The 24,883-nt window shown below is 47.6% G+C and overlaps 3 protein-coding genes and 1 long non-coding RNA gene across 6 annotated transcripts; 1 reads left to right on the top strand and 3 right to left on the bottom strand.

The window, feature by feature from the left end:
• Nucleotides 1-3,603: 3,603 nt before the first annotated feature.
• Nucleotides 3,604-5,049, bottom strand: LOC120701338. The gene is made up of 3 exons (XR_005686050.1): nucleotides 4,813-5,049; nucleotides 4,647-4,719; nucleotides 3,604-3,705 (listed from the first exon to the last, which is right to left on the bottom strand). It is a non-coding gene; the product is annotated as an uncharacterized LOC120701338 (long non-coding RNA).
• Nucleotides 5,050-5,831: 782 nt separating this feature from the next.
• LOC120698447 (cysteine--tRNA ligase CPS1, chloroplastic/mitochondrial-like) lies at nucleotides 5,832-10,643 on the bottom strand. 2 transcript variants are annotated; one of them, XM_039982066.1, is made up of 10 exons: nucleotides 10,422-10,642; nucleotides 10,228-10,391; nucleotides 8,659-8,722; nucleotides 8,133-8,294; nucleotides 7,658-7,828; nucleotides 7,296-7,577; nucleotides 7,069-7,194; nucleotides 6,758-6,961; nucleotides 6,474-6,644; nucleotides 5,832-6,355 (listed from the first exon to the last, which is right to left on the bottom strand). In XM_039982066.1, exons 1-10 carry the CDS (start codon nucleotides 10,476-10,478, stop codon nucleotides 6,146-6,148), a joined length of 1,611 nt encoding a protein of 536 aa, XP_039838000.1. In that variant the 5' UTR covers nucleotides 10,479-10,642; the 3' UTR covers nucleotides 5,832-6,145. The 2 variants fall into 2 exon arrangements, with proteins under 2 accessions (XP_039838000.1, XP_039837999.1); XM_039982065.1 differs by having other exon boundaries at nucleotides 10,228-10,643.
• A 1,818-nt stretch (nucleotides 10,644-12,461) lies between these two features.
• LOC120698448 (heat shock 70 kDa protein 4) lies at nucleotides 12,462-15,461 on the top strand. The gene is made up of 2 exons (XM_039982067.1): nucleotides 12,462-12,814; nucleotides 13,499-15,461. The coding sequence occupies exons 1-2, from the start codon at nucleotides 12,598-12,600 to the stop codon at nucleotides 15,235-15,237; spliced, it is 1,956 nt and encodes a 651-aa protein (XP_039838001.1). The 5' UTR covers nucleotides 12,462-12,597; the 3' UTR covers nucleotides 15,238-15,461.
• A 6,761-nt stretch (nucleotides 15,462-22,222) lies between these two features.
• On the bottom strand, nucleotides 22,223-24,226 carry LOC120698449 (60S ribosomal protein L36-3-like). Of its 2 annotated transcripts, none has more exons than XM_039982068.1 (4): nucleotides 24,102-24,226; nucleotides 23,875-23,992; nucleotides 22,984-23,183; nucleotides 22,223-22,435 (listed from the first exon to the last, which is right to left on the bottom strand). In XM_039982068.1, exons 2-4 carry the CDS (start codon nucleotides 23,974-23,976, stop codon nucleotides 22,402-22,404), a joined length of 336 nt encoding a protein of 111 aa, XP_039838002.1. In that variant the 5' UTR covers nucleotides 23,977-23,992; nucleotides 24,102-24,226; the 3' UTR covers nucleotides 22,223-22,401. The 2 variants fall into 2 exon arrangements, with proteins under 2 accessions (XP_039838002.1, XP_039838003.1); XM_039982069.1 differs by having other exon boundaries at nucleotides 24,107-24,150.
• Between the last annotated feature and the right edge of the window lie 657 nt (nucleotides 24,227-24,883).

A 24,883-nucleotide genomic window follows, 5' to 3' on the forward strand; every position in this document is an offset into this window, starting at 1 on the left:
GCAGTGGATGGGCGGCCAGGGGCGAAGGAAGACGATGTGAAGTGAGATCGGGAGCTTCTGCAACTAATCAACCCCAGTAGCGCCCCTTACGCGCGCACAGCACGAGAGAAGAGCGCGGTGAAAAGTCTGCTAGCTGTCCGTCTCTAGCAGTGGCACCATCACGATAAAACCAACATGACGCAAACGGCAAACCTCCCTTGGCGAAGGAAGATGATGCGAAGAGAGGTAGTGGCACCATCAGGATAAAACCAACACGACGCAAACCGCAAACCTCCCTTCACCTCTACCTCTGCCTGATGAATTCGTTTTGTTTCTGTGGCCTCTTGCCTGATGAATTCGTTTTGTTTTTCCTATACTTTTCTAGCATTTCCCGAGCTCTTTTTGGAAGCCACATTGCTTTTGGGGAGAGGAATTTAGTTGGATCTGGGGTTTGGAGCATGTGTGGTTTAGTGCAATTGATTGATTTAGGCCGCGCGCGCACTGCTGATCATTGCTTCTCTTCTTTTTTTTTTGGATACTTGTTTTGTTACACTGGATCTAGACGTCTAGTTGATTAGTTTGTGCCACACTGCCACGAGATCGCTGCTTCTTGTTATTTGGGGTTTGCTTGCTGCACGGGCTCTTGTAACACGATTGGATATATTGGATCGATTTCAATCTAAAAATCTTTGAACAAATGGAGAGAGAGGGGGGGGGGGGGGGAGGCAGCCGTGCCGATTTTTGCGCTGCTTGTTGGAGGTTGCGGCATCGCGTCCTGCTGTTTACTGGTTTCCTTTGTTTGATTTATTCATTCCGCCGTGCGCTATCTATGTTGTTTGCTGGGATTTCGGGTTTCTTTCCAAGGGAATCGAACAGTTTTTTTGTCCTTGTGTTTGGATCAGTGATGTGATCCATCTCTGCTGCTGCCGCTGTGTGACGGTGATCACGTATTGTTTGGGGCATAGGGTCTTGCTGTTGTGTGTCGATGAGATCAAAGGCGACACGATTTTTTCTCCCCGTGTTTTCCCGATGCTTGCCATCGTGATTTAAATTATTTATTACCGTCCTCCGATAGTCTGATTTGTTGGCTAATACTGGTTCGGCCTCCTTTGGCCGTGTTTGGATTGTGCTAGTTACACTATGGCCTTGTTTGGATTGTGCTAATTACTAGCATCCAATCTCGCATGTATGCAGTACTAAATGAAGTCTATTTGTAAAATCTTTTTAGAAATGAGTGTAATTTTTTGCGACGAATCTAATGACAGTAATTAATCAATGATTGGCTACAGTGATGCTATAACAACCATCCTCTAATCACGCAATCAAAAACTTCATTAGATTTTTTGTGAAGTAACACAAGGTTGTAGAGTTAATTTTACAAACTGCTCTCATTTCTCATTTAGTATCAGTAATTTTCGGACGCTGGCAGCCGTGCTGCACTGCTGCTACGATGGCGTCCAAGGAGAAGGACGGTGGCGGTAGGGCCGTCTGGATCGGCCCGTGCTCCCACTGCGCGTGCGTTCACGCTGAGGGGCGCAGTTGACGACTGCCGCCGCAAAGGCCGCCAAGAAGCAGGCCAAGCACTATGCTGTTAACGACAGGACCCGCCGCCGCCGCCGCCATCCGCCGGTGGCCCGGGAGGCCAGTGACGATTCTCTCCGTCTCCGGCGTCGCTTAAGCCGCACGCGTGCTCAATTTTGCCCCATATATCGTACCCACGACTTTATTTTTGTGCTGTTCCTGTGCTAGTGCGGTACTACTACTACCCACTCCACTACTAGGACTGCATTACTATGTTACCATCTGCGGGTGTGTTGACAAGGGTTGGCCGATGCATGCCCGGTCACGAGATCTTTTTGTCTGCCTTGGAACTGCATGCTATGATGCGATGCGGAACTTATCTCCTTTTATTAGAGCTACATATAAGAGCTAGCACATATATGTGAAATGTGCTGTGATCGAGAAGAAGGGCCTGATGGTACATACTCCGCCGTATGCATGCACTACTAGCATATATACTGGGTTGACGAATTGAATGAGCATGAGCAAAAACATGCATGCACTGATGATGCACCTGGACCTGCTTCCTTAATGTTAGAACCGCCCAATTTGATACTATTTTAAACGAACCGCCGATCATTATCATCTAGATAAAAGTTAACACGTGTTGGTCGGAAAGCGTGCCACGTGTTATCCCACATCTAAAGACACGAATGGCTGACACGTCATCCGTCCAAAATAACATCAAATCCGGTAGTCCCAGTATGTGCTCTAATATACGTCCAGGATACAGCATATGCACGTACCATTTACAATCAGATATATCGCCACAGAACCATAAAGAACAGTTTTACATTAACATAAATTTAACATAGGAGGGTTCAAACTAACTTCCATTACAAGCCTTGGGCTCACGAAATCCATATTAAACAGAAACTTAGAGTTTATTGAATTTACATGCTCCCACGGAGCTCAACTACGATATCAACATACTAAAATAATGATGTCTTGCTCAAGGACACCACCACAACCACAACGACCTACTTCTCCCCCGCATTTGGATCAGCGGGGTAGAAGTGGCCGAACACCACTTCCGGCTCACCTGCAACTAGGTTTAGAAAGCAACCTGAGTACAAAAGGTACTCGTAAGACTTACGTGATTAAATAAACAAGGATCATGCAATGGCTCAAGTAAAAGTTTTAAGGTTGATAGTTATTGCATAAGCATGAGCTATCTATACTATCACCTATCAGAATTAATTAAAATTACCCAAACCCCCCGTTAAATTTTAGTTTGTTAAGAGTATAACATATAATGGGTCCCAGAGATACCATGAACCATTTCCAACTGAACCGAACTTTCTACGAAGAGTTCATGGGATAATGAGCTTGCTCATAACCGAGAGCGCGTCAATTCGAATTGATTAAAACTTTACAAGGGTGTACTACTTTACCCACATGACGCGAGGACCATGCGGCTCACCCAACCGATCACATTGGGCAAGGAGGTACTCACGTCAACCGTTCCCAACAAAGCTCAGCCATTGAACTTCACACCTAGCTTACGCGGAGAGTTACTTAGATCCACCGGGGACACCCCTAAGCCTCTCTACATAGCCCCTTGGCCACGTATCTAGGACTGTACATCAATGGTCAAGTCAAAAAAGGTAATTGGCTCATCCGTACCATTATTTGAATATGTGGTAGCACGGAAAGTTGCTCAAAACCAACGTCATTCATGGACGGTCCTTAAACGGTCAAAGCAGTCTGTGCCCATGTGACTTCATTCTCTAGGCCCTACCATTCCGCTCGAACCTCGAGACTACCAGACCAACCAAACCCCAGCCAAAACAGTGCGATCAAGGATAGCCGATAAGTGTGATGCTCCAAACCATTCCTGTCTAGCGAGCACTACAAATATTCTAAGCAGAGCTAAGCATCTAGTCAAGTTAAGTGATTAACTGACTAACTAGTGACAAGAACAAGGATAACAGATTAAGGAAGGATAATGCATGCAAGTAGGTACAAAAATGCAATACATACATAATATATATAACCCCAACATTACCCAGTGAGATAACTAACTAACTCAAATTAAATAGGAGCAAGAAATCATGTTTAGTTGCTTGCCTTGGTTAGCTTCGGGCTCAGCTACGAACTGGACTCCGGGTTCAGGGTCAACGGACTCGGTGGGCTCCACGGGTTCGACCTCCGACGGTTCGGTCACTAAAATGCATAAAGTGATGTGTATGCATTAGTATGATGCGGTGATATGAAAATGACATACTATGAATGAAACATGGATACAACACTATGCAAAGGCACATGAACGCAACACAACAAACAACACTAATGCATAATGATCCCAAAGTCAAGATAAGAATTAAGAAACATGGCTTACACAGCAAGTATAAATCACAAATTAAATTGAGCATGCAGAGGACATTACAAGGAACTCATAAAAATTGGATTTGCAGTAAAATCATTTTCCTATAATTAATCATAAATATATTAATTTTCAGCTACTCTAAACAAGATAAATCATAAAAGACATGCAAACGTAAATAAAAAAATTCAAGAAAATTATCATAGATACTAGGCATGAATTCAAAGCTAACAAAACTAGTTTTACCATTTTATCACTTTCCAGAAAAAAGTTATGCAATACAACATTATGGACAGCAAGCACAAAATTGAGATAAAACCTTAATAAACATGCGAGATTCATGCAAAAAAGTTGTACCACTGGAAAGAACATTTCACAAAGAACCTAACAAAATTTAGTTTGGCATTTTTAGAGCACTACCCAGATAACTAAGCATTTATCTCACTTTTGCAATATTAAATCGTAGATAAACCTATAGCAAGATAACAAGCAAAACAACATTTTTCATGAGTAGATCTAAGCAAAAGGAAGCCATCAAAATAAGTTTCACATTTTTTTGGAGCTATACTTATATTACTATGATTTTTGTAAACTCAAACACACACAACTACAACAAGCATTTCATATTAGCTTCCACTGTTCATCTTCTACCCACACAGAACCACGCAGGCAGGCGAAGTCCGACCAGCAGGCTGCCATGTTTCAGCGCAGAGGCACAAGTAGAGGAGCACAAGGATCACATGCACGCGCACAAGGGAGGGAAGTGGCCGGCGAACCTTACCCGTGACACAGACCGCAGGGAATGGCGGCGGAGGAGGCGGCGCGACGGTGGCGATGGGGCTTCGCCGAGGGCCCTGCACGGCGAGGGGGAAGGCCTGGTGAGGGCTGTAATCGAAGGGGGAGAGGGAGGAGAAGCTCCCCAAGCGAGGAATCGGTGAGGAGCTCACCGAGGGCGGCGAATCGCGGCGGCCGGCGGAGCTCCAGGCGGCGGCAATGGAGGTAGGGAGAAGAGCTAGGGTTTGGGCAAAGGGGCCGGCCGGGCACGGTAGTTAAAGGGGAGGGGAATGAACGGCCGGTGCGGATAAGGACGCGCGCGGCATGGAGCACGAGGATGACCGGCGGCGGTGGTGATGTGCGGCGCGCAGTGATTCGTGCAACAGCGAGCATACTTTGGGGCTGTGACACTTAAGTACAGTAATTTGGAGTTAACAAACATTAGACTATGAACAATGATATACATGCATGTACGTGCATGTTGGTGTCGTTGGATTGGACTGACGAACATGCAGTCCTTTCAATCGGTACACAGGGCTTGAGGCATGGTGCACCTTGGCCAAGCATGGCATGGCTCATGCAAGCAAGCTGCGAATGCGACAACATATGCCAATAGGCCATGGTATCGTACTTTTCCTATAAAAGTTGGAAATGCGCTCATTGATCTTCATCGTTTCTTCCGTATCAAAGTTGGAAGTGCACTATCATCGAACTTCAGGTCACAGACATTATTTGATGTCTTAGACAACGAATCTGTCTTCAAAACATAGCTTATTTTGCAATTATTCCCCCTGTTCCAACTTTCAAATTATAGATCGTTTGATTTTTTTATCCCAAATTTGGTCACTCGTCTTATTCAAAAATTTATACAAAATATCACTTATTTTATTGTAACTTGCTTTATCAATACAAGTTCTTCAAAAATTACTTAAATTTTATTTACACAAAAAATTTTAATGAGTGGTCAAATTGGATATTAAAAAATCAAACGACCTATAATTTAGAACAGATAGAGTGGTTTCTATTGAATAGAGTTATCAAATCCAATAAAAACACGTACAATTCATGACAAGTGGGAGCTAGCAAAATTTCGGTAGACCAGTTTTCATTGCCCCTATAGCATGGGCCACATCGACTCTATCACAGCACAAAATAAATAGTAACCAGTTTTTTTGAAATAACAAAAAAAAAGTAACCAAATTGGAGCACAAAATAAATAGTACCAAGTAATCCTTCTGTTCATTCAAACGCAATTTCCTAGTCTAATATTCAAATCCAAAACTCGAACTTCCCGAGGAGTCCAGTATGGTATGGTAGTATAAAGTATATATGGGGCCACGGCCACTAGCTTCTTACACAACCAGAAATTGAAGTTTCAACTGGTGAGTGAACCTAGAACCCCTACCCTGTAGAAGATGGCGATCTTTGTTAGTCTACATCAAAACAATAGCTGCATTTGCCAATGCTTCATTTTAGACAATCACTTGTTCAATCAGTGATCACAAATCATGACTCCGGTTCGCATGGTCTCCATACTGTACCAGTAGGCTCATCCATCAGGGCAATGCCCTTGGTAGCAAGATTTCTCCTGATTCCGTCAGATACCTCAAACTGCTTGTTCTTTCTTGCAACATTCCTCTGCTCAATTAGCTCTTGCAGTTCTTCTTCAGTCAATCCTGCTCGCGTCAATGCTTTCTCCTTCAGTTGCTTCAGTACCTGATGGGAAGACATTTTGCTCGTTAATGATGCACTAAATATGAAGTAAACTATAAATGGAACACATGTCAAGGGGAGAATTATTCTATTTCTAGAAACGTGCAGTGGGGTATAGTACCTCTGCCAGAGAGGATGGTGGCATCAGACCAAGTATTGATAGTTTGTCTTTGAGTTCTGCTTCCAGTGCGATCAGAGCTTCAATGTGATCTGCTGGCTGTTTTTGTGATTGTTGCTGCTTCTTCTGCTGTTGCTTCTTCTTGCTTTGTTGTTCCAATTTTTTCTGCAGTTTCTGGTTGTAGAAAAGGTACAGAAGTTAAAGGAATTGATTGTGTCTCACAAGATTTCAAGAAATTTAAACCATGGAATTTGGAAGCATAAGAAACAGTAGCATAGTGATGCAACCTTCAAATCAGTCAGATTGCTGTTTATGGCCTTCAGCAGATTCATGAAGCCATCCAGAACATCTGTAGTTTTAAGGTCATCTGACATATCATCCAAGAAATTCGTATGGTGGTCTTCAATCATTTTTTGCTCCTCAGCCGGCACCGGGACAGAGATACCCTCTTCACGATATATAGCTAACACTTCCTCACAGTCATATAGAGTCTACACATAATTCAATTGTAGTGAATTGGGACATAGGGATAATAATGTTCAAATCTGATAAATCACAATCTGCTAACATTTGAAGTGAGCTCGTGTAAGTAAAATACCTGGTAAATATAATATACACGATCAGATGCGATCTCAAGTGCTTTATCAGAGTGATTCACATCAGATCTATAATGTGTGCGCATCAAGAAAAATCTTAAAGCCATAGGATGGTATAGGGCAATGATCTGAAAGAAGTCAACTGTTATAGATCTCAAGAGAAAAACCCAAAAGTTCGTAGTCATCAAGAGAACTAAAAACTAAAAGGAGCCATGTGTTCACCACTTACATCTCTGATCGTGAAAAAGTTATTATCTGATTTAGCCATCTTCTTATCATCCTTGTTAACGAAGCCATTGTGCATCCAGCACTTGACTTCGCTCTCAGGATAAGCCGCTCGGCTTTGAGCAAGCTCATTCTCATGATGAGGAAAAATCAAATCTTTACCTCCACCATGAATATCAAATACATGTCCTAAATAGTGAGCGCTCATTGCACTGCATTCAATATGCCATCCTGGTCTCCCACGGCCCCAAGGGCTATCCCAAAAAGGCTCACCCTCTTTAGCCGCCTAAAACAGTGATTAATGAGGAATTAGAAGAATGCAGCAAAGCATTGGAGTAATTAGAAATATCAATACTTAAAACTTACCTTCCATAGTGCAAAGTCTGCAGGGTTACGCTTCCTCGTATCAAAAGCAACCCTCGCACCCGCCTGATTTTGATCCAACTTTCTTCCAGACAAACTCAGATACTCGGGAAAACTATCTACTGAAAAGTAAACATCTCCTTCCATAGCATAGGCTTTCCCATTCTCCATTATCTGTCCATAAACAATGGCAACATTGCTAAGTACAGAATCATGTGGTATAAGAGCTAAAAGGACCCCATTTTGTCTGATCAATATTATATACTCAATTACTCATACATGATTGGTCAGGAATCCTAAAACATACATGATTATTCATCAGGCTAGAACTAGATATGATGTACAAAAGAATGGTTTTAATTTATGGTGGCAAATAATCTAATCATCAGTGTTGCTTTTGCTTACAACAGTTGCACAGTACCATGAACAATATAAGGAAAAACGTATTTCATCAGTTAGGATTGCAGCAATACAGTACCTTTGTTATCAACTCTATGATATGCTCAATGTGATCTGTTACGCGTGGCTCGCGAGTAGGAGGCAAGCACTGGAGCTCAGTCATATCAAGAAGAAACTCATTGATAAACCGACTACTCAAACTTGTAACAGTTTCACCACGTTCATTTGCACGCTTGATAATCTGAACAAAAAGATAGGGAAATATGCTTATCTGATTTTTGGCCAAAAGATTTTTGAGAAAGAAAGATAAAATGACATGAAGCACACTGGAATAATGAAACTACTTTCTAATCCTGGTCTCTGATCTATGAACTATGCCAACAAAAAGAACTGATATTTGCGTGAGGGAAACAGTGGCACTGTTGACAATTTCATGTTAAGAGGAAAGGACAAGATAACTAATTGAACCCAGAAACAAATTAAATTACAGATGCCACGCTGTAACAAATCAGATTATTCTCTTCCATTTTGGAACCTCAAAAGTTATCCTTCGTTTTCAACTACTACTAAAGCGTAACTGTAGAATGATGTGGACAAACTATTACCTTGTCGTCAATGTCTGTGAAATTACGAACATACTCAACTTCATACCCCAGAAATTTAAGGTACCTACATTGAATGTGAGACAGGATATAGGATAAATATATTATCAAAACGTCAGAAGCAACAATAGAGCCCAATATTATGCTTTAACTCAGTTCTAACTAAAAGCCCTTTGGCAAATGTATTAAAGCACTTAATTTATGCAGAAAATCGTAGGTATAAAATAATTCAAAACAGCATGGCATTACTACAGAATCAGTATACCACCACACTAATGTTAGCTTATCTCATATAGAAGCACTTAATTTATACTATCAGTCATAGGTTTAATTTCAAAACAGCACAGAATTACTGCAGTGTTCCAACTTACAAAGGGTCACACATTTACTGTGCTAAAATAATTCATCTAAAGAAAAGAAAAACAATGCAGCTGCATGTCAAGGGTTTCATCTGTCGCAGTAACCATCACTACATCAAACATGTATCCAGATGTAGACGTAGAGGTTATTACAAACTAATACAGTTCAAACATCGCCTGGCTCCACCTAACAAGTACCGAACATCCAAATCCATGCAAGACCAACAACCCATAAACCCCCGACACTACACAAGCAGGGGCGGAGGACCTGTTATGGCGCAGTATGGCGCGCGCCATACCTAAATCCGCTAGGGCCACTTGATATACCTTTTTTTTTTCAAATTCAGCCCGTTTGATTCCAGCCCAAGTGGTGGCAAAGGGAACCGAAGTCCTCGGCTCCTCCCGACCTCGCTCGCGAGTCGCGCCGCCCCATCTGGCCGCCGCCGCCTGTCGCGCCGCCGCCCGTCGCGCCGCCTTCAAGCTTCGATCTCCCCTTCTCCGCCGTTCCCTGCCGTCTAGCCCACCTCCCTGTCTAGGTCGCCCTGTCCCCGGCCTTCACAGCCTCGATCCGGCGCCCCGGCGCGGCGGCGCCACTGCTTGCTGGCCGCGTAGCCGCGGCCTCCCTGCTGGCCAGTCGCCCCGGCGTAGCGGCGCCACGCGGCCTCCTCGCCGGCCGGTCGCCCCGCCCCACTGGTACAACTCTAAATTCCAAACTTCCACAGTTCCACTTGTATATCCTGCATTATATGTAATTCTAATGTTTTACAACTAATGTATGATTCTCTTTGTTTGACAGCTTATTTTGGTCATTCTTATGGAGTTATTGTGTAATTTGCAAGTTTTTCTTCATTTGAGGTACTTCTCGACAATGTTCCTATTTTGAACCTTTATTTTGGTGTACTGTATGAAACCTTAGATGCTATCCACTGCCATACCTTAATTTTTTGGCGTCCTCCGCCACTGTACACAAGGGCAACTGCAACTAGATTATTTCCCAATTGCAAGCTAGTCGTGCAATCCCACGTGAGCTGAGAACTCAATCCATATTGCTCATTACATTTTTTATAGAGCACAAACAATCAGCAGAATCCCACCCCTAGTAAACGCATCGCGTTGTAACAGCAGATCCCGCCAACTGCGCATCTAGGAAGAGAAAGGGGCGCCAGATCCGAGGGGCCGGGGCCGGGGGGGGGGGGGGGGGGTTGGTTGCTACCTGTAGAGGACATCGAAGGCGACGTAGGCACGCGCGTGGCCGATGTGGCTGAAGTCGTAGGGCGTGACGCCGCAGACGTACATGGCGACCTTCCCCTCCACCAGCGGCTGGAAGGGCTCCTTCGTCTTCGTCATGGAGTTGAACAGCTCCAGCTGCGGCGGCGCCTTGGCCTCCGCCGCGGTGGCCGGCGGCGCCTCCTGTGCCTCCTCCGCTACGGTGGTGGACGGCGTCGCCTTCGGCTCCTCCGCCATGGTTGTGGGGACGGAGGGGAGAGGGCTGCACGCGCTAGACTGGAAGCCCCGGCGGCGGCCGGCGGGGCAGGCGCGGAGGGGAGCAGGGGGGAATCTGCGGCGGCTGCCTGCTGGATTGCGATGCGGCCGAGCTCGAGGGGTACTCGGGGAGTCGGGTGGAGATGGGCTCGATGGGCCAGCCCTTCGCGGCCCGTCTCACGCTTTATAGTCGGACTTCCAACATTCGCAAGGAAAGAAGTATCATCGAAACTTTTAAACGTGTCCAAGTTACCTTTTCTCCCTTAAAAAAATGAGAGTTACTTGCCTCTCAAGCAGGCCTATAACAATTCCAAAAGAAAAAAAAATATCCTTGTTTGCCAAGCTTTTGACAATTCCAACAGCTCGGATACAGGAAGATACAAATCGAAAACAAAGGTAAAAACGGATTGCTCGCAAAATTTAGTAAAGCGAGACATTTAGTGCGATATCCAAATGGAAGGGTTAAAAAATTGCTGCTGCACTTACTCATTTGCATCAAGAAAAACGACCGTCCGGAATGATCCGACCCTACTCCACCGAACTTGCGTGTAGTTTGTGTGTCGAGTAATCAACACTTGTCCGGCCGGCACCAAGTCATTCCGCGTGGTATGTATTTTCACAGGCCAAGGGCAGGCCATCTCACGGGTGAACTCGTTCCCAGGGGAAAGCCGGACGAACTAACTAATTCCGCAACTGAAACACTCGTTGCAAAGATTTAAGAGGACGAACTGCCATGGTGCATAGCGGGCGCCAAGAGACTTCATCAACTTATATTCATCATTGACTTTAAAGAGCGAGATTCTTTTTATCGCCTCTTCATTGTGTTGTTGTTTCAATTTTGTCCATCCCTTGGTTTTCGTTTTTTTTTTTGGTGCCACGGCTCTGGTAATGTGTGCACGATAATCTCTTTGAACGTTGAAGCCATAGAGAGTTTAGTGACTTTGTAGTCCTTCAAAAAATGCAATTGTGACTTTGTCACTAACACATATACATATACTGGTCTCTAGCTCCACAAAGTGATGGATTAGACACATTCAAATGGTGTATTTACGTTTACCCGCAAAAAGAAAATGTTGCGTTAGGGTAATTTGGGATTAGCCGAAGACTAAAATCGATAATCAGAGCAGAAAATTGTCAGATTCCTGCTTGTTCAAAAACTTCTCATATATATTTATGGGCTTGTTCAGTTGCACACGGTTTCATTTCGGACCCGGAATGATAGAAACAATAAGAGATATAACAAGAGACCCGGATTTATTCCGGGTCGGAAACTACTTACAATAAAATAAACTCACAATAGATACAACAAGAGATCCGGAATTAATCCATGAGTCTAGAGATGGGGAATAAATCCGAGTCTTTTGTTGTATATATTATGAGCTTATTTTGTTGCAACTAGTTTCCAACCCGGAATAAATCCAGTCCTCTTATTATATTTCTTATTGTTTCTATCATTCCCGGCCCGGAATGAAACCGTGTGTAACCGAACAAGTCCTATATCATTTTTTTTTTGAAAATAGTCCTATATCAGTTTTGAAGCCTGAAGGAATAATTCTTACCCAAACTGATTTTCGGGATAAAACGAAGGGAAGTGGGTAGGCCTTCATGGGCCGCCTGGAATGGCGCCAAGTGGGCTGTTCACGGCCCACCACAACCTTTTATGGCCGCCCCTTCGGAATTGAAATTGCAACTCCGCCCCTGCCACCCTCGTGCACAGTGTAGAACCTACCAGACCCGATCGGCGCAAAAAGCGCGCGCAAGTGGTCCCACCTCCCCCAGACTAGCCGGCTACACTACACGCGCGCGCCACCCGGCCGCGTTGGCCGCCTGCCCGCCTCCCCTCCCCACCACCAGCTCGGAACCGGCACCCTCCAGAGCCTTCCAGAACCCCGATCCAACGGCCCAGATCGGCCGCTCCCGAACGTTCTAGACCGCCACCTCCGCCATAAAACCTCCCTCCCGTCCCCTCCTTCCCTCGTCTCTCGTTCGAGAAAAAAAAGAAAGTGTTTCCCACGCGAAGCAATCTCTCCGTAATCAACCATCAGCGCTCAATCAGGTGTGCGAGGCATCTTCCGGTTCGTGTTAGGAGGAGGAGGAAGAGATGGCGAAGGGGGAGGGGGAGGGGCCGGCGATCGGGATCGACCTGGGGACGACCTACTCGTGCGTCGGCGTGTGGCAGCACGACCGCGTCGAGATCATCGCCAACGACCAGGGGAACCGCACCACGCCGTCCTACGTCGCCTTCACCGACACCGAGCGGCTCATCGGCGACGCCGCCAAGAACCAGGTCGCCATGAACCCCACCAACACCGTCTTCGGTACGTGCCAGGCGCCCCCCCCCCCCCCTTCCCTTTACTTCGAGCTTAGAACGCCAATTAGTGCTGTTTGATTCCTCAAGCTTGCGCGCGTACTCAATTTATCTAGTTGTATGCGTCGGAGGTTTCTAAGATATTTGTAGATCTGCTAGCATTTGTTTTACTGCGAGCGTTAGCTGCTCTGTTTTGTGGGAGACACGAGTAGCGTAGCAGTAACCATTGGGAAGTGATTTGTTTAGTGTGAGTAGTAGTTGCTTTGTTTGTGTTCTCTACAACATGAGTAGCATTAACCATTAGCAAGGCGGACCTATCTGTGAAATCTGTAGGTCTGAATTACATGCTGGCATGTTGCCGTTTTCGTGCAATCCTCTATTTCCGCAACTTATTAGTATAATTGCATTCAGATTTTACAATTAGATGTGCAATCTATTAGTCAGTTTCCCTTAGCTTCTGGTGTAGATGCTTCACAGCAGATGGATTGCACCGTGTGTTGTTACATTTTTTCACTAAATTTATTTCTGGAATGCTGATTAGCTTAGTAAAATTTTCCTGCTATCTTTTATTCGGTTGTAATTTCAGATTGCACTGGTGGAACCATCGTTGATTTCTGAAAGCTGAATGCTAAGTTTTTGTGCTGTGATTTGGGCGGTCCAACTGACTGTTGTGTGCCCGTCTCTTTGTATGCAGACGCGAAGCGGTTGATCGGCAGGAGGTTCTCCGACCCGTCCGTGCAGAGTGACATGAAGCTATGGCCGTTCAAGGTCGTGGCTGGCCCTGGCGACAAGCCGATGATCGTGGTCAACTACAAGGGCGAGGAGAAGCAGTTCTCTGCTGAGGAGATCTCCTCCATGGTGCTGACCAAGATGAAGGAGATCGCTGAGGCATACCTCGGCTCCACCATCAAGAACGCCGTGGTCACCGTGCCTGCCTACTTCAACGACTCCCAGAGGCAGGCCACCAAGGACGCCGGCGTCATCTCCGGCCTCAACGTGATGCGCATCATCAACGAGCCCACCGCCGCGGCCATCGCCTACGGGCTCGACAAGAAGGCCAGCAGCTCCGGCGAGAAGAACGTGCTCATCTTCGACCTCGGCGGCGGCACCTTCGATGTGTCTCTGCTGACCATCGAGGAGGGCATCTTCGAGGTCAAGGCCACCGCCGGTGACACCCATCTGGGTGGCGAGGACTTCGACAACCGCATGGTGAACCACTTCGTCCAGGAGTTCAAGCGCAAGCACAAGAAGGACATCAGCGGCAACCCGCGCGCGCTGCGGCGTCTGCGGACGGCCTGCGAGCGCGCCAAGCGCACGCTGTCGTCCACCGCGCAGACCACCATCGAGATCGACTCGCTGTACGAGGGCATCGACTTCTACACCACCATCACCCGCGCCCGGTTCGAGGAGCTCAACATGGACCTCTTCCGCAAGTGCATGGAGCCCGTGGAGAAGTGCCTCCGCGACGCCAAGATGGACAAGAGCACCGTGCACGACGTCGTGCTCGTGGGCGGCTCCACCCGCATCCCGAAAGTGCAGCAGCTGCTCCAGGACTTCTTCAACGGCAAGGAGCTGTGCAAGAGCATCAACCCCGACGAGGCCGTGGCGTATGGCGCCGCTGTCCAGGCAGCCATCCTCAGCGGCGAGGGCAACGAGAAGGTGCAGGACCTGCTCCTGCTCGACGTCACGCCACTGTCCCTCGGTCTGGAGACCGCCGGCGGCGTCATGACCGTGCTGATCCCGCGCAACACCACCATCCCCACCAAGAAGGAGCAGGTCTTCTCCACCTACTCGGACAACCAGCCAGGCGTGCTGATCCAGGTGTACGAGGGCGAGCGCGCCAGGACCAAGGACAACAACCTCCTGGGCAAGTTCGAGCTGTCGGGTATCCCGCCGGCGCCCCGCGGCGTGCCCCAGATCACCGTGTGCTTCGACATCGACGCCAACGGCATCCTGAACGTGTCGGCCGAGGACAAAACGACGGGGCAGAAGAACAAGATCACCATCACCAACGACAAGGGGCGGCTGAGCAAGGAGGAGATCGAGAAGATGGTGCAGGAGGCGGAGAAGTACAAGGCGGAGGACGAGGAGCACAAGAAGAAGGTGGACGCCAAGAACGCGCTGGAGAACTACGCCTACAACATGCGCAACACCATCAAGGACGACAAGATCGCCTCCAAGCTGGGCGCCGACGACAAGAAGCGCATCGAGGAGGCCATCGACGGCGCCATCAGCTGGCTCGACAGCAACCAGCTCGCGGAGGCCGACGAGTTCGAGGACAAGATGAAGGAGCTGGAGGGCATCTGCAACCCCATCATCGCCAAGATGTACCAGGGCGCCGGCGCGGACATGGGCGGCGCAGCGGGCATGGACGAGGACGTGCCGGCCGGCGGCAGCGGCGGCGCTGGCCCCAAGATCGAGGAGGTCGACTAAACCGGCTGCTTCATCCATGGATGGGGTCCGTGCTACGTGATGCTTCCACCTGTGTTGCGCCGCTCGTGTCGGTTGGGTAGCTGTCGTTTGGTCATGTTATCGTGGTAGGGTATGTTTAGTCGTGGAAGCAGGAGAGACATTTGGAGGTTCATGTTTAAAAACTTGCTGCTGAGCCCTGCTCAGCCTTTGGATATGCGGTGAAATGATGCTTTCTTTACTGTTTCTCTTCTGCTCTGATCGATTTTTGCGATGTTTTCTTGCTACCTCCGGGTGGGTTTTTTTTTTGGCTTACAATATTCAGATGGGTTCAGACCCATTGAGGAGATTCTGCAAGAGTTCATAGCAATGTTCTCAGGCCCTCTGCCGGGGAATATTGTGGACGCCATGACGGCCCTCTTCGGTCTCGACGACGACGACGACGACATCCTCACCAACGCCCTCATCGAGCACGCGGGGGAGGCGGCAGACGACCTGCAGCAGGACAGCGGGCCGGCTTGCACCTAACACGGCCATGGGGTCTGTGCTCAGCGAGAACTAGTTTCTCATGTATCAGCTACTGCGTTTCCTTCCGTCACTTATGAACCATCTGCCCTGCTGGCTGCGACCTTCGGGCAAAGACGCCGAGCGACCCTGCTGGCTGCGACCTTCGGGAGCTCAACTTAGGCGAGTACCTTATGCTGACATTCTGCTGGCGTTTTCCTTAGAAAACATTCTAAGAACGCAACGATGCGGCTGCCATACCACGGGTTTCATCCGCCTACGCGCACGACCATTTTTACATGGCAGCAAATGACTTCGACATGCTGTGTTGGAACGTACGAGGGCTAAACTCAGCGAAGAGATGCCTGGCAGTCCACGAGATGATTGCATCCACCACCTGCCACATCGCTTGTCTCCAAGAAACAAAACTACAAAGCTTAGATAGTACTCTGGCGAGGTTCCTCGGAGCTTACAAGCTTAACCAGTTCACTTTTAAACCGGCGCAAGGCACAAAGGGTGGCATCCTCATTCTTTGGGATGACAGCACTCTTGACCTGCAAAATATTCAGATTCAGCGCTACTCCATCACGGCCACCGTCACGGTGCGCTACAACGCTGCTTCCTTCATGCTCACAACTATCTACGGTCCTTCGCGTCGGGCGGAAAAAGAAAACTTCTTGCAACATTTAAGGCAAATCAAACCTACGCCATGCACCAAATGGGTAGTTATGGGAGATTTTAACATCATCTACAAAGCAAGAGATAAAAATAACAGAAACCTCAATTTGCGGCTAATGAGGCTTTTTCGTTCAGCACTTAACTACTGCGAGCTTAATGAAATACACCTGCAAAATCGGAAATATACATGGAGTAACGAGCGCCGGCACCCAACCCTCGTTCGTCTCGACAGATTCTTCTGCAACGAAGAGTGGGATACAACCTTCGACGATCACGTACTCCATGCGCTTTCCTCGGGACACTCAGACCACTGCCCGCTACTCCTAGCACATGCTACCGGACCGAGACGGCCTTCGCCTTTTAAATTTGAAAATTTCTGGGTCAAACTGCCGAGGTTCCAAGAGGTGGTGCAGAAGGCTTGGTCGCAACAAACACCGCATACCGAGCCTTTCCACAGATTAGGCCACAAGCTTTTTACAACGGCAAGGGCCTTAAGGGATTGGAGTAGAAATCTAATTTCAGATGCCAGGCTCAAGCTTCACATGGCCCAAGAAGTCATACTTAGATTCGACATCGCACAAGAGAGTAGGAGCCTTTCGGACGCTGAATATCATTTAAGGGCCAACCTCAAGAAACGAATCCTGGGCTGGGCAGCAATTGAAAAGGCAAGAAGAAGGCAGAGCTCAAGAGTAACTTACCTTAGAGAGGGGGATGCAAACACGAAATTCTTTCACCTAAAGGCAAATGCGAGACGGCGCAAAAACTTTATCCAGCGCCTAAAAAATGGACCAGGCTGGGCGGTATCCCACCAAGACAAGCAAACGATCGTTGTCGATCATTTCTCAAATGCGATGGCGTGCCCGCACGAAAGAACTAGAGACTTCAATTGGGATGCGCTCCAGCTTCAAAATCCAGACCTTACATCTCTAGTTGACCCGTTCTCTGAGCTAGAGATCCTGCACGCCATTAAGCAATTACCATCGGACAAGGCGCCGGGACCGGATGGTTTCACCGGGAACTTCTTCAAAAGCTGTTGGCACATCATTAAGCAGGATGTGGTCGCGGCAGTTAACTCCTTCCATAGCCTGCGATGTGCCGACTTAAACCTACTGAACAAGGCCAACATCATACTGATTCCAAAAAAGGAGGGCGCAGAAAGTATACAGGACTTCCGGCCAATTAGCCTCATCCATGCTGTTGCAAAAATTATCAGCAAATTGCTTGCGCTTAGGCTGGCACCGTTTCTGAATGAGTTAGTTGCCCCCTGTCAAAGTGCTTTCATAAAAGGTCGTGCTATTCATGACAACTTCCTTTACGTGCGAAACATTGCGAGAAGATTTCACCGCCACAAAATACCTGCCCTACTCTTGAAGCTAGACGTGTCCAAAGCCTTCGACTCTGTTCGATGGGACTACCTGTTGGATCTCCTTCAAAGGAGAGGTTTTCCTTCGCACTGGAGGAATTGGATTGCAGCAATACTAACGTCTTCGACGTCCAAAATCCTGCTAAATGGGATCCCCTCCGAGGCCATTCAGCACGGTCGCGGACTGCGCCAAGGGGACCCGCTATCACCCTTACTTTTCATCCTGGCAATCGACCCGCTACAACGCCTACTCTCTGTGGCAACTGATCGAGGTCTGCTTAGCAAATTGGGTGGACGCATGATGCGGTTCAGAGTTTCCATGTATGCAGACGATGCGGTGATTTTTATCAGACCCAACAGGAATGATGTTCAGAACCTCAGGAAAATTTTGCATTTGTTCGGAGAAACAACAGGGTTGACAACAAATTTCCAGAAAACAAGTGTCACCCCAATTAGCTGCAACAATATCAACCTTGATGATGTGCTGGCAGACCTGCCTATGGCAAGAGCAACTTTCCCATTAAAATATCTTGGTCTACCACTATCAATCAGACGGCTAAAGAAAATCGACTTCCTCCCACTACTTGAGAAGTCATTGGGTAGGATTTCGGGCTGGCACGGCAGACATCTTACCCAGGCGGGCCGCATATGTCTCACCAAGTCAGTCCTCTCTTCGCAGCCAGTGTACCTACTAACAGCCATCAGAACAACTAAGAAAACTCTGGAAGATCTTGACAGAGTCAGGAAGCGCTTCTTGTGGGCAGGGGATGAGGCCCTGACGGGAGGCAAATGCAAGGTCAACTGGATCCGTACTTGCCTGCCAAAAGAGAATGGTGGCCTCGGCATTCTTAATCTGGAATGCTTCGCAAGGGCACTACGGCTTCGTTGGCTTTGGCATGAATGGGTATCGCCACAAAAACCTTGGGTTGGGACAGAAACTCCATGCGACACTACGGACAGACTACTTTTTGCCGCCTGCACACAAATCACAATTGGCAATGGAAGGAGGACAAGCTTCTGGAGCTCTGGATGGATAGGTGGATGCAGACCAAGAGATGTAGCGCCAAACCTCTTCAGTATATCAAATTGCAAACGGAAAACAGTAGCGGAGGCACTAGCAGGAAACACGTGGATCAGGGACATACATAGTAATAGTCACCTAACCACTACTCACCTCTTAGAGTTTTGTAAGCTATGGGAGCAAGTGCGGAATGTACGACTATTGCCTGATCTTGAAGACCAAATCCACTGGAAATTCACGCCCTCAGGAACATACACAACTGCGTCAGCCTACAAAGCGCAGTTCATTGGTTGCACCAAGGCAGCGATGTCAAACACAATCTGGAGGACTTGGGCACCGCCAAAATGCAAATCTTTCACCTGGCTCATCACTCAAAACCGTGTGTGGACTTCCGATAGGCTGGCAACGAGGGGATGGCCACACTCGCCTTCATGCCCCCTCTGCAGGAGAGTCATAGAATCGGCACACCATCTGCTCTCTGAATGCAGATATACCAAAAAGATCTGGCAGCTCGCTGCGGAGTGGATCGGCTATCCACAGCTCAAGCCAAACAGGTGGAGACCGAGCGACAGTGCGCTCTCTTGGTGGCTAAACATCAGTACCACGGCGGCTGTGCCAAAGAAGGCCGTACGGAGCCTAACCATGCTAATCAGTTGGGAGGTCTGGAAGGAGAGAAACAATAGAGTCTTTAATCAAAAGGAAACGCCACCAACTAGGTTATTGGAGAAAGTAAAGGCGGAAGCAACATTTTGGGCAAGAGCAGGAGCAAAGAATTTAGCTTCTTTAATACCGCAAGTGTAATTTTTGTTACCGGTCCTCCGGTTTGTACTCTTCTTCTCTATCAATGAAATAGGCACACTCTCGTGCCCGTTCGTTCAAAAAAAAAATATTCAGATGGGGAAAGTAGATTGTTTTCTTCAGAGCGACATCTGCAGCTCCAAGTCTCATTTTGTTGTGAAAGAAGAATGGCTTCGATTATTTTTCCTAAGTCTGATTTTGTTGTGAAAGAAGAACGGTTGTTTTTGTTAACACACTGCTCGACCATATTTACAGTGGCGTTTGCTTCCTTGCCTTACTTCTGATTTAGGACAGGTGCGGGGGCTAGACATGCATCATGGAGATGGCGATTATGGCCATAGTTTTGATCGTGGCAGCATCGCCCGTACAGTCATCTCGCCATCTTTGATTCCCCCCTCCTCTATTTTTATCATCGAATTAATCATCGATTGAATATAGCTAGATGTGTCGTGCTGATGATCAACACATCTTATTGAAGCGGGTCGTCATGCTGTCGAGGTCGGAGACTCATGCGTATGGGCCTCATGAAGAGAAGCTACAATACAACAACACTCGAAGAAACTAAGGTGAAGCTTATATTCTGTGTCCTTATGGAATGTGAGGGGGAGCCGAAAAATTGCTACTGCTACATGAACAAGAAGCCCAAGCCGTTGTTCTACGACACGTAGAGTTTGTACAGGGCCGCGTGCCCACATTGCAATCCCAAATGCCCGCCCTAGCTTGTGTGTGTGTGTCGCTTCAACGATCCAATCAACCATCTGTGATATGGTTACAGTAATAAGCTACCTCCCGGGTGTTTTTTTTAGACATTCAGACAGGGGGAGGTAGCTTGTTTTCTTCATGCTAGAATGGCTTCGATTATTTTTCCCAAGTCTGATTTTGTGGTGAAAGAAGAACGGTTGTGTTTGTAAACACACTGCTCGACCATATTTACAGTGGCGTTGCTTCCTTTGCCTTATTCCCTCGACGGAAATGATGCTCCCTTGGTACAGTAGTTCAGTTGTTTGTTCTGATGGTTCAAAAAGATTTTGTTCTGTTCTGCGTTTGATCGATCTGTGCGTGATATCCGGAAATTGTCGTTCGCAAAATACACTATCCTGAAGATGCAAAGCCCGTTCACGATCACATGGCAGATTTCCGGTTCAGAGATGATGAGCCAAAGCTAAGCTGAAGCCATTGCTGTCAGGAGAGCAGCTTCCTTTGCCTTACAGTTATTGTCGCAATGTAGCCTTTCAAACAGACGAACTGTTATGTCAAATTTTGCCAAATTAAGCCGAGCCCCATAGTTCGGGGACGATTTTGGCTATTTTGCCAACTGTTATGCAACAAAAAAAAAACCTAAGGAGCCTGATAGATTTCATAGAGTTAGTTCAGGAGGCTAGAAACTAAACTGAAGATCCTGCTGTACCATTTGTGCATGTCAGGAGATGGTGTAATGATGCAGCTCAACTTTTAGCTATCTGATCAGTTCGACGATGTAGCCTGGTTTAGTAAGATTTTGGGTTAAAATCTTCTGCTGCTCCCTGGAGCCAGTCCCTGGTACTCTTCCTGATCAGGCTAGTGGAGTCTCTGTCCGGCAGTGCTACCGTCGAACACGTGCGATTGTTATGTCTCTGTACTCTTCCCGATGCTGGAGGTCCCTGTTTTTTTTGTTCCGTCATCACACCAAGATCAGGAAACCACGAGACATAACAATGCGCAAGGTTTTCAAGGCGACGTCTAGGCGTCCAGGCGGGAAAAAAACCCGAGCGTCCGCGTCGCTTTTCCATTCCTCGCCTTGCCGCCGTCCGCCCGGCGCTCTGCAGCTGCGCTCGCCGTCCGCCCGGCGCTCGCCGAGCCGCAACCCCCGCCCGCCGCCTAGCCGTGGTCGCGCCCGCGCCCGCCGATGCGGCCGCCTGGCACCAGGCACCAGCGAGCTCAGCGCCTGAGCCGCGCCGTGCTCGGCCACTCGCCGTCTGCCCGCGGAGGTGGAGGAGGCAGGGGTGGGCAGCGGCGGAGGTGGAGGAGGGCGGCGGTAGGTGAGGAGGCAGAGGCGGGCGCACGCGGATGCGGCCGCCTGGCACTAGGCACCAGCGAGCTCAGCGCCTGAGCCACGCCGTGCTCGGCCGCTCGCCGTCTGCCCACGAAGGTGGAGGAGGGAGGGGTGGGCAGCGGCGGAGGTGGAGGAGGGCGGCGGCAACGGGTGAGGAGGCAGAGGCAAGCTGGCGGCAACGGTGCGGCTGGAGGAGTCGGGGAGGAGGAAGAGGTGGGGATGGGAACCGGTAGAGGTTAGGGTTAGGATAAGTAGTGGGGAGTTTGGGCTACCTTGTTGGGCTGATTTAATAGGCTTCTTTTCACCGGGCTGATTTAATAGGCTTCTTTTCACCTTTAGGCCTACTAGTTCTCTCCTTTTCCTTTTCTTTTACAAGTGACTATCTAAATCTGCTAGTAGTTCTCTCCTTTTCCTTTTCTTTTACAAGTGACTATCTAAATCTGCTAGGTTAAAATCTAAACGAGGAAGTAATTAAGTCGTTGCCTTGCCTCGCGCCTTAACCGCCTAGGCGTCCGAGCAGGGGCCCATCACCTCGCCTTACCGCTTTAAAAACCTTGACAATGCGATACCACGAAAGAGAACAAGAACGCATAAGGTATTGTAAACCACAGCAAAGGAAAGACAAACCATAGATGCATTCAAAGTTGGATAAAAAACTCATGGGGTGGTTCAACACATAACTAACAACACAATGTTTTGCTGGCAGGTACTTTGACAAGTCTATTAGGTTCTACAGGTAGGGGAAACCGACACAGGACAATGTTGCCGCCAGCTTCACGTACTTGAGATGCTCTATTTCTTCTTATCAGTGTGGGTACCAGCAGATCTGCACATCCAAACAGAAATTTAGATTAGAGAGAATTAAAAGTTAGCTTGGAGAAAAAAATATCTATTAAATTATCAAGATAATGCTTCAGAAAATATAACAAGTATACACAAGCCAGGTTAGAAGACTGCCTGACAAGACTGTAATAACAAGGCAACAAAATGCTTCAAGTATACAAAGTCAAATTAACCAAGACAAAATATCCAGCATAAGGTACAAAAACTTATTATGACATGGATAATCCAGCAGTTCAAACACTTTTTACTTAAAAAATTATATGTATAAATGAACTGTCTGACAAGACTGTAATAACACGAGACAAAATGTTTCAAGCATACAAAGTCAAATTAACCAAGACATAATATCCAGCATCTGGTAGAAAAACTCATTATGACATGGATAACCCAGCAGTTCACAACACTTTTTACTTACAGGATTATATGTATAAATTAATTAGTATTTCGAAATCATCTAGTGGAGCTGAGCAGATCATTAAAAAATACAAAACACAATGCCGTACAGAACAATAAAGTTTCAGGTTTACACACCTCATCTTCCTGAGGACATTGGCCATCTCCTCTCTCTTCTTCTTTGCCCTCTTGTGAGTTCCGAGCTTTCTTTTAGCAACCTTCAGAGCACGCTTGTCCTTGCCAACCTTCAGAAGCTCAGTGATACGCTTCTCATAAGGAGCGAACCCAGCAACCTCCCTGATCAGGCCCCTGACCATGGTCACCCGCTTCGTTGCTTTCTGCAAATCATCATATGAACTTGTGTGAGGATAAAAGACAAATAAATTCCAAGTCAAAAGAATATGTAAATCTAACCAATACAACAAGACACTGCTAACATATTAGTGTTATTTCCTTGTGCAGATGCAAGACAAAAATAAATCAACATTTCTCAATGCTAGGCACATTTCAGCAAATCAGGAAGTACACACTACAAACTCTAAAGTTCTTTCCATGGCACAGATATAATAAAAAAACACTAGGGGGGTACCGACCTTAACTTCATATTAAAAGAATCCTTTATGGACAATTTTTTTACTAACAAAATCTAACAGAGAAGGCAAAAACCTGTGGAACTACAATTTCCCTAATATTAATATTAGCAATCAACGCAAAACACAAACGAGAGCTCCATGTTGGTATTGAAGATCTGTAACATTGTATTCTCAAAATGGTGGAAATTGAAGTTCAGCTAAAGACTAACGGCCTAGAATGGTAAAATAGCCTCTCAGGCTCATCAATACAACTATCAACACGATCCAATGCTCAAACACACGTGCTAGACATCCGTATCCAAGCAAAGCTTCTACAGCACAATCGACTAGTAAAATCCATTCAGCATGCTAAACCCAAAGATCCAAGGCCTAATCACAGCACCACTATCAAAGCCAACCACCAGCACGTCGCTAAGAAAGGTGAGAGTCGGCTTACCCCTTTGCGGTGGGACGGGCGCAGCGGCAGCTCGCGCTTGGTGACGACATGGCCCTTGTTGATGCCCACGAAGAGGCCGGACTTGGGCTGCGGCGGCGCCATGAGGACCAACCCTTTCCTGCGCACGCACAAACGAAGGGAGAGATCAGCTTGAGCGGAAGCGGGAGGCGAGGGTTTCAGATCGGCGTCGGCGGCGGCGGCGGCGGCGGGGCGCGGAGGGGGCTTACCTTACCTGGAGAAGTGAACCGGCGGCTACCGAGGCGAAACCCTAGCCGAGGGGAGGGATTATATAGGCGGCGGCGCGGAGGTGGCCTCGCGAGAGGTGAGAAATGGGCTGTTCTGGGCTGAGGTGAGATTTAATTGGAAATGGACTCTTTTTTTTGCTGTTGGGCCTTTTATGTTACCTGCCTTTTTTTTGTTACGAGGACTGGAGTTGGGCTCATGTGGGCCGTTCTGAGTCTCATTTTGTTTTCATGATTTCCTCTGTAGGAGTTTGACTGTAGGGCTGGACCAGCTACTCTGCAATGACTTCACAGACAGACAGGGAGCTTGGCAAGTGATAGGCGTGCGTGAGCACGGGCGAACGGCACAACCATGCACTTGCATGGTAAGTCGCACCGATCTCAGTTACGAATTTGCGACCAGCAGAACAGAGTGCGTGACAATTCCTGGTTTCTTCAAGAACTTTGATTGGAAACTTGTCGCTTTTGTTGACAAGAACGCTGCGTTTCTGAGCTTGCGCTTGCGGAAATTATCATTCAGAGGCAACAAGTGAAAAGGGGTCCAGAGGCTGTAATGATATCCCCCACCTGCATGGATACGGATTACGGTTCGGCTACACGTATGCGCGGACCCTCCGCGGGCTCCATTAATGGCGCCCCCCATCCAGCTCGCTCGATCGGATTTTAACCTGCGCCAGAACAATTACCGTACGCATGGAGCTCCCCCGCGCGCCTACGTTTTGACCTACTGCAATCCCCATAGCACGTGACGTGCTCGCCGCCCGTAC

The sequence above is a fragment of the Panicum virgatum genome, chromosome 3K (genome assembly GCF_016808335.1).
Source record: "Panicum virgatum strain AP13 chromosome 3K, P.virgatum_v5, whole genome shotgun sequence".
Taxonomy (NCBI): Eukaryota; Viridiplantae; Streptophyta; class Magnoliopsida; order Poales; family Poaceae; genus Panicum; species Panicum virgatum.

What these genes read in the sequence shown, in the direction of transcription:
- LOC120698447 (XM_039982065.1), bottom strand. Translation starts at nt 10,478, where the DNA reads ATGGCGGAGGAGCCGAAGGCGACGCCGTCCACCACCGTAGCGGAGGAG. An exon ending in GCCTTCGATGTCCTCTACAG is followed by an intron (nt 8,723 to 10,227) that starts GTAGCAACCAAC and finishes CATTCAATGTAG; the next exon opens with GTACCTTAAATTTCTGGGGT. An exon ending in CAGACTTTGCACTATGGAAG is followed by an intron (nt 7,578 to 7,657) that starts GTAAGTTTTAAG and finishes TCACTGTTTTAG; the next exon opens with GCGGCTAAAGAGGGTGAGCC.
- LOC120698448 (XM_039982067.1), top strand. Translation starts at nt 12,598, where the DNA reads ATGGCGAAGGGGGAGGGGGAGGGGCCGGCGATCGGGATCGACCTGGGG. An exon ending in CCCCACCAACACCGTCTTCG is followed by an intron (nt 12,815 to 13,498) that starts GTACGTGCCAGG and finishes CTTTGTATGCAG; the next exon opens with ACGCGAAGCGGTTGATCGGC.
- LOC120698449 (XM_039982068.1), bottom strand. Translation starts at nt 23,976, where the DNA reads ATGGCGCCGCCGCAGCCCAAGTCCGGCCTCTTCGTGGGCATCAACAAG. An exon ending in GCCCGTCCCACCGCAAAGGG is followed by an intron (nt 23,184 to 23,874) that starts GTAAGCCGACTC and finishes GATGATTTGCAG; the next exon opens with AAAGCAACGAAGCGGGTGAC. An exon ending in AATGTCCTCAGGAAGATGAG is followed by an intron (nt 22,436 to 22,983) that starts GTGTGTAAACCT and finishes TTGGATGTGCAG; the next exon opens with ATCTGCTGGTACCCACACTG.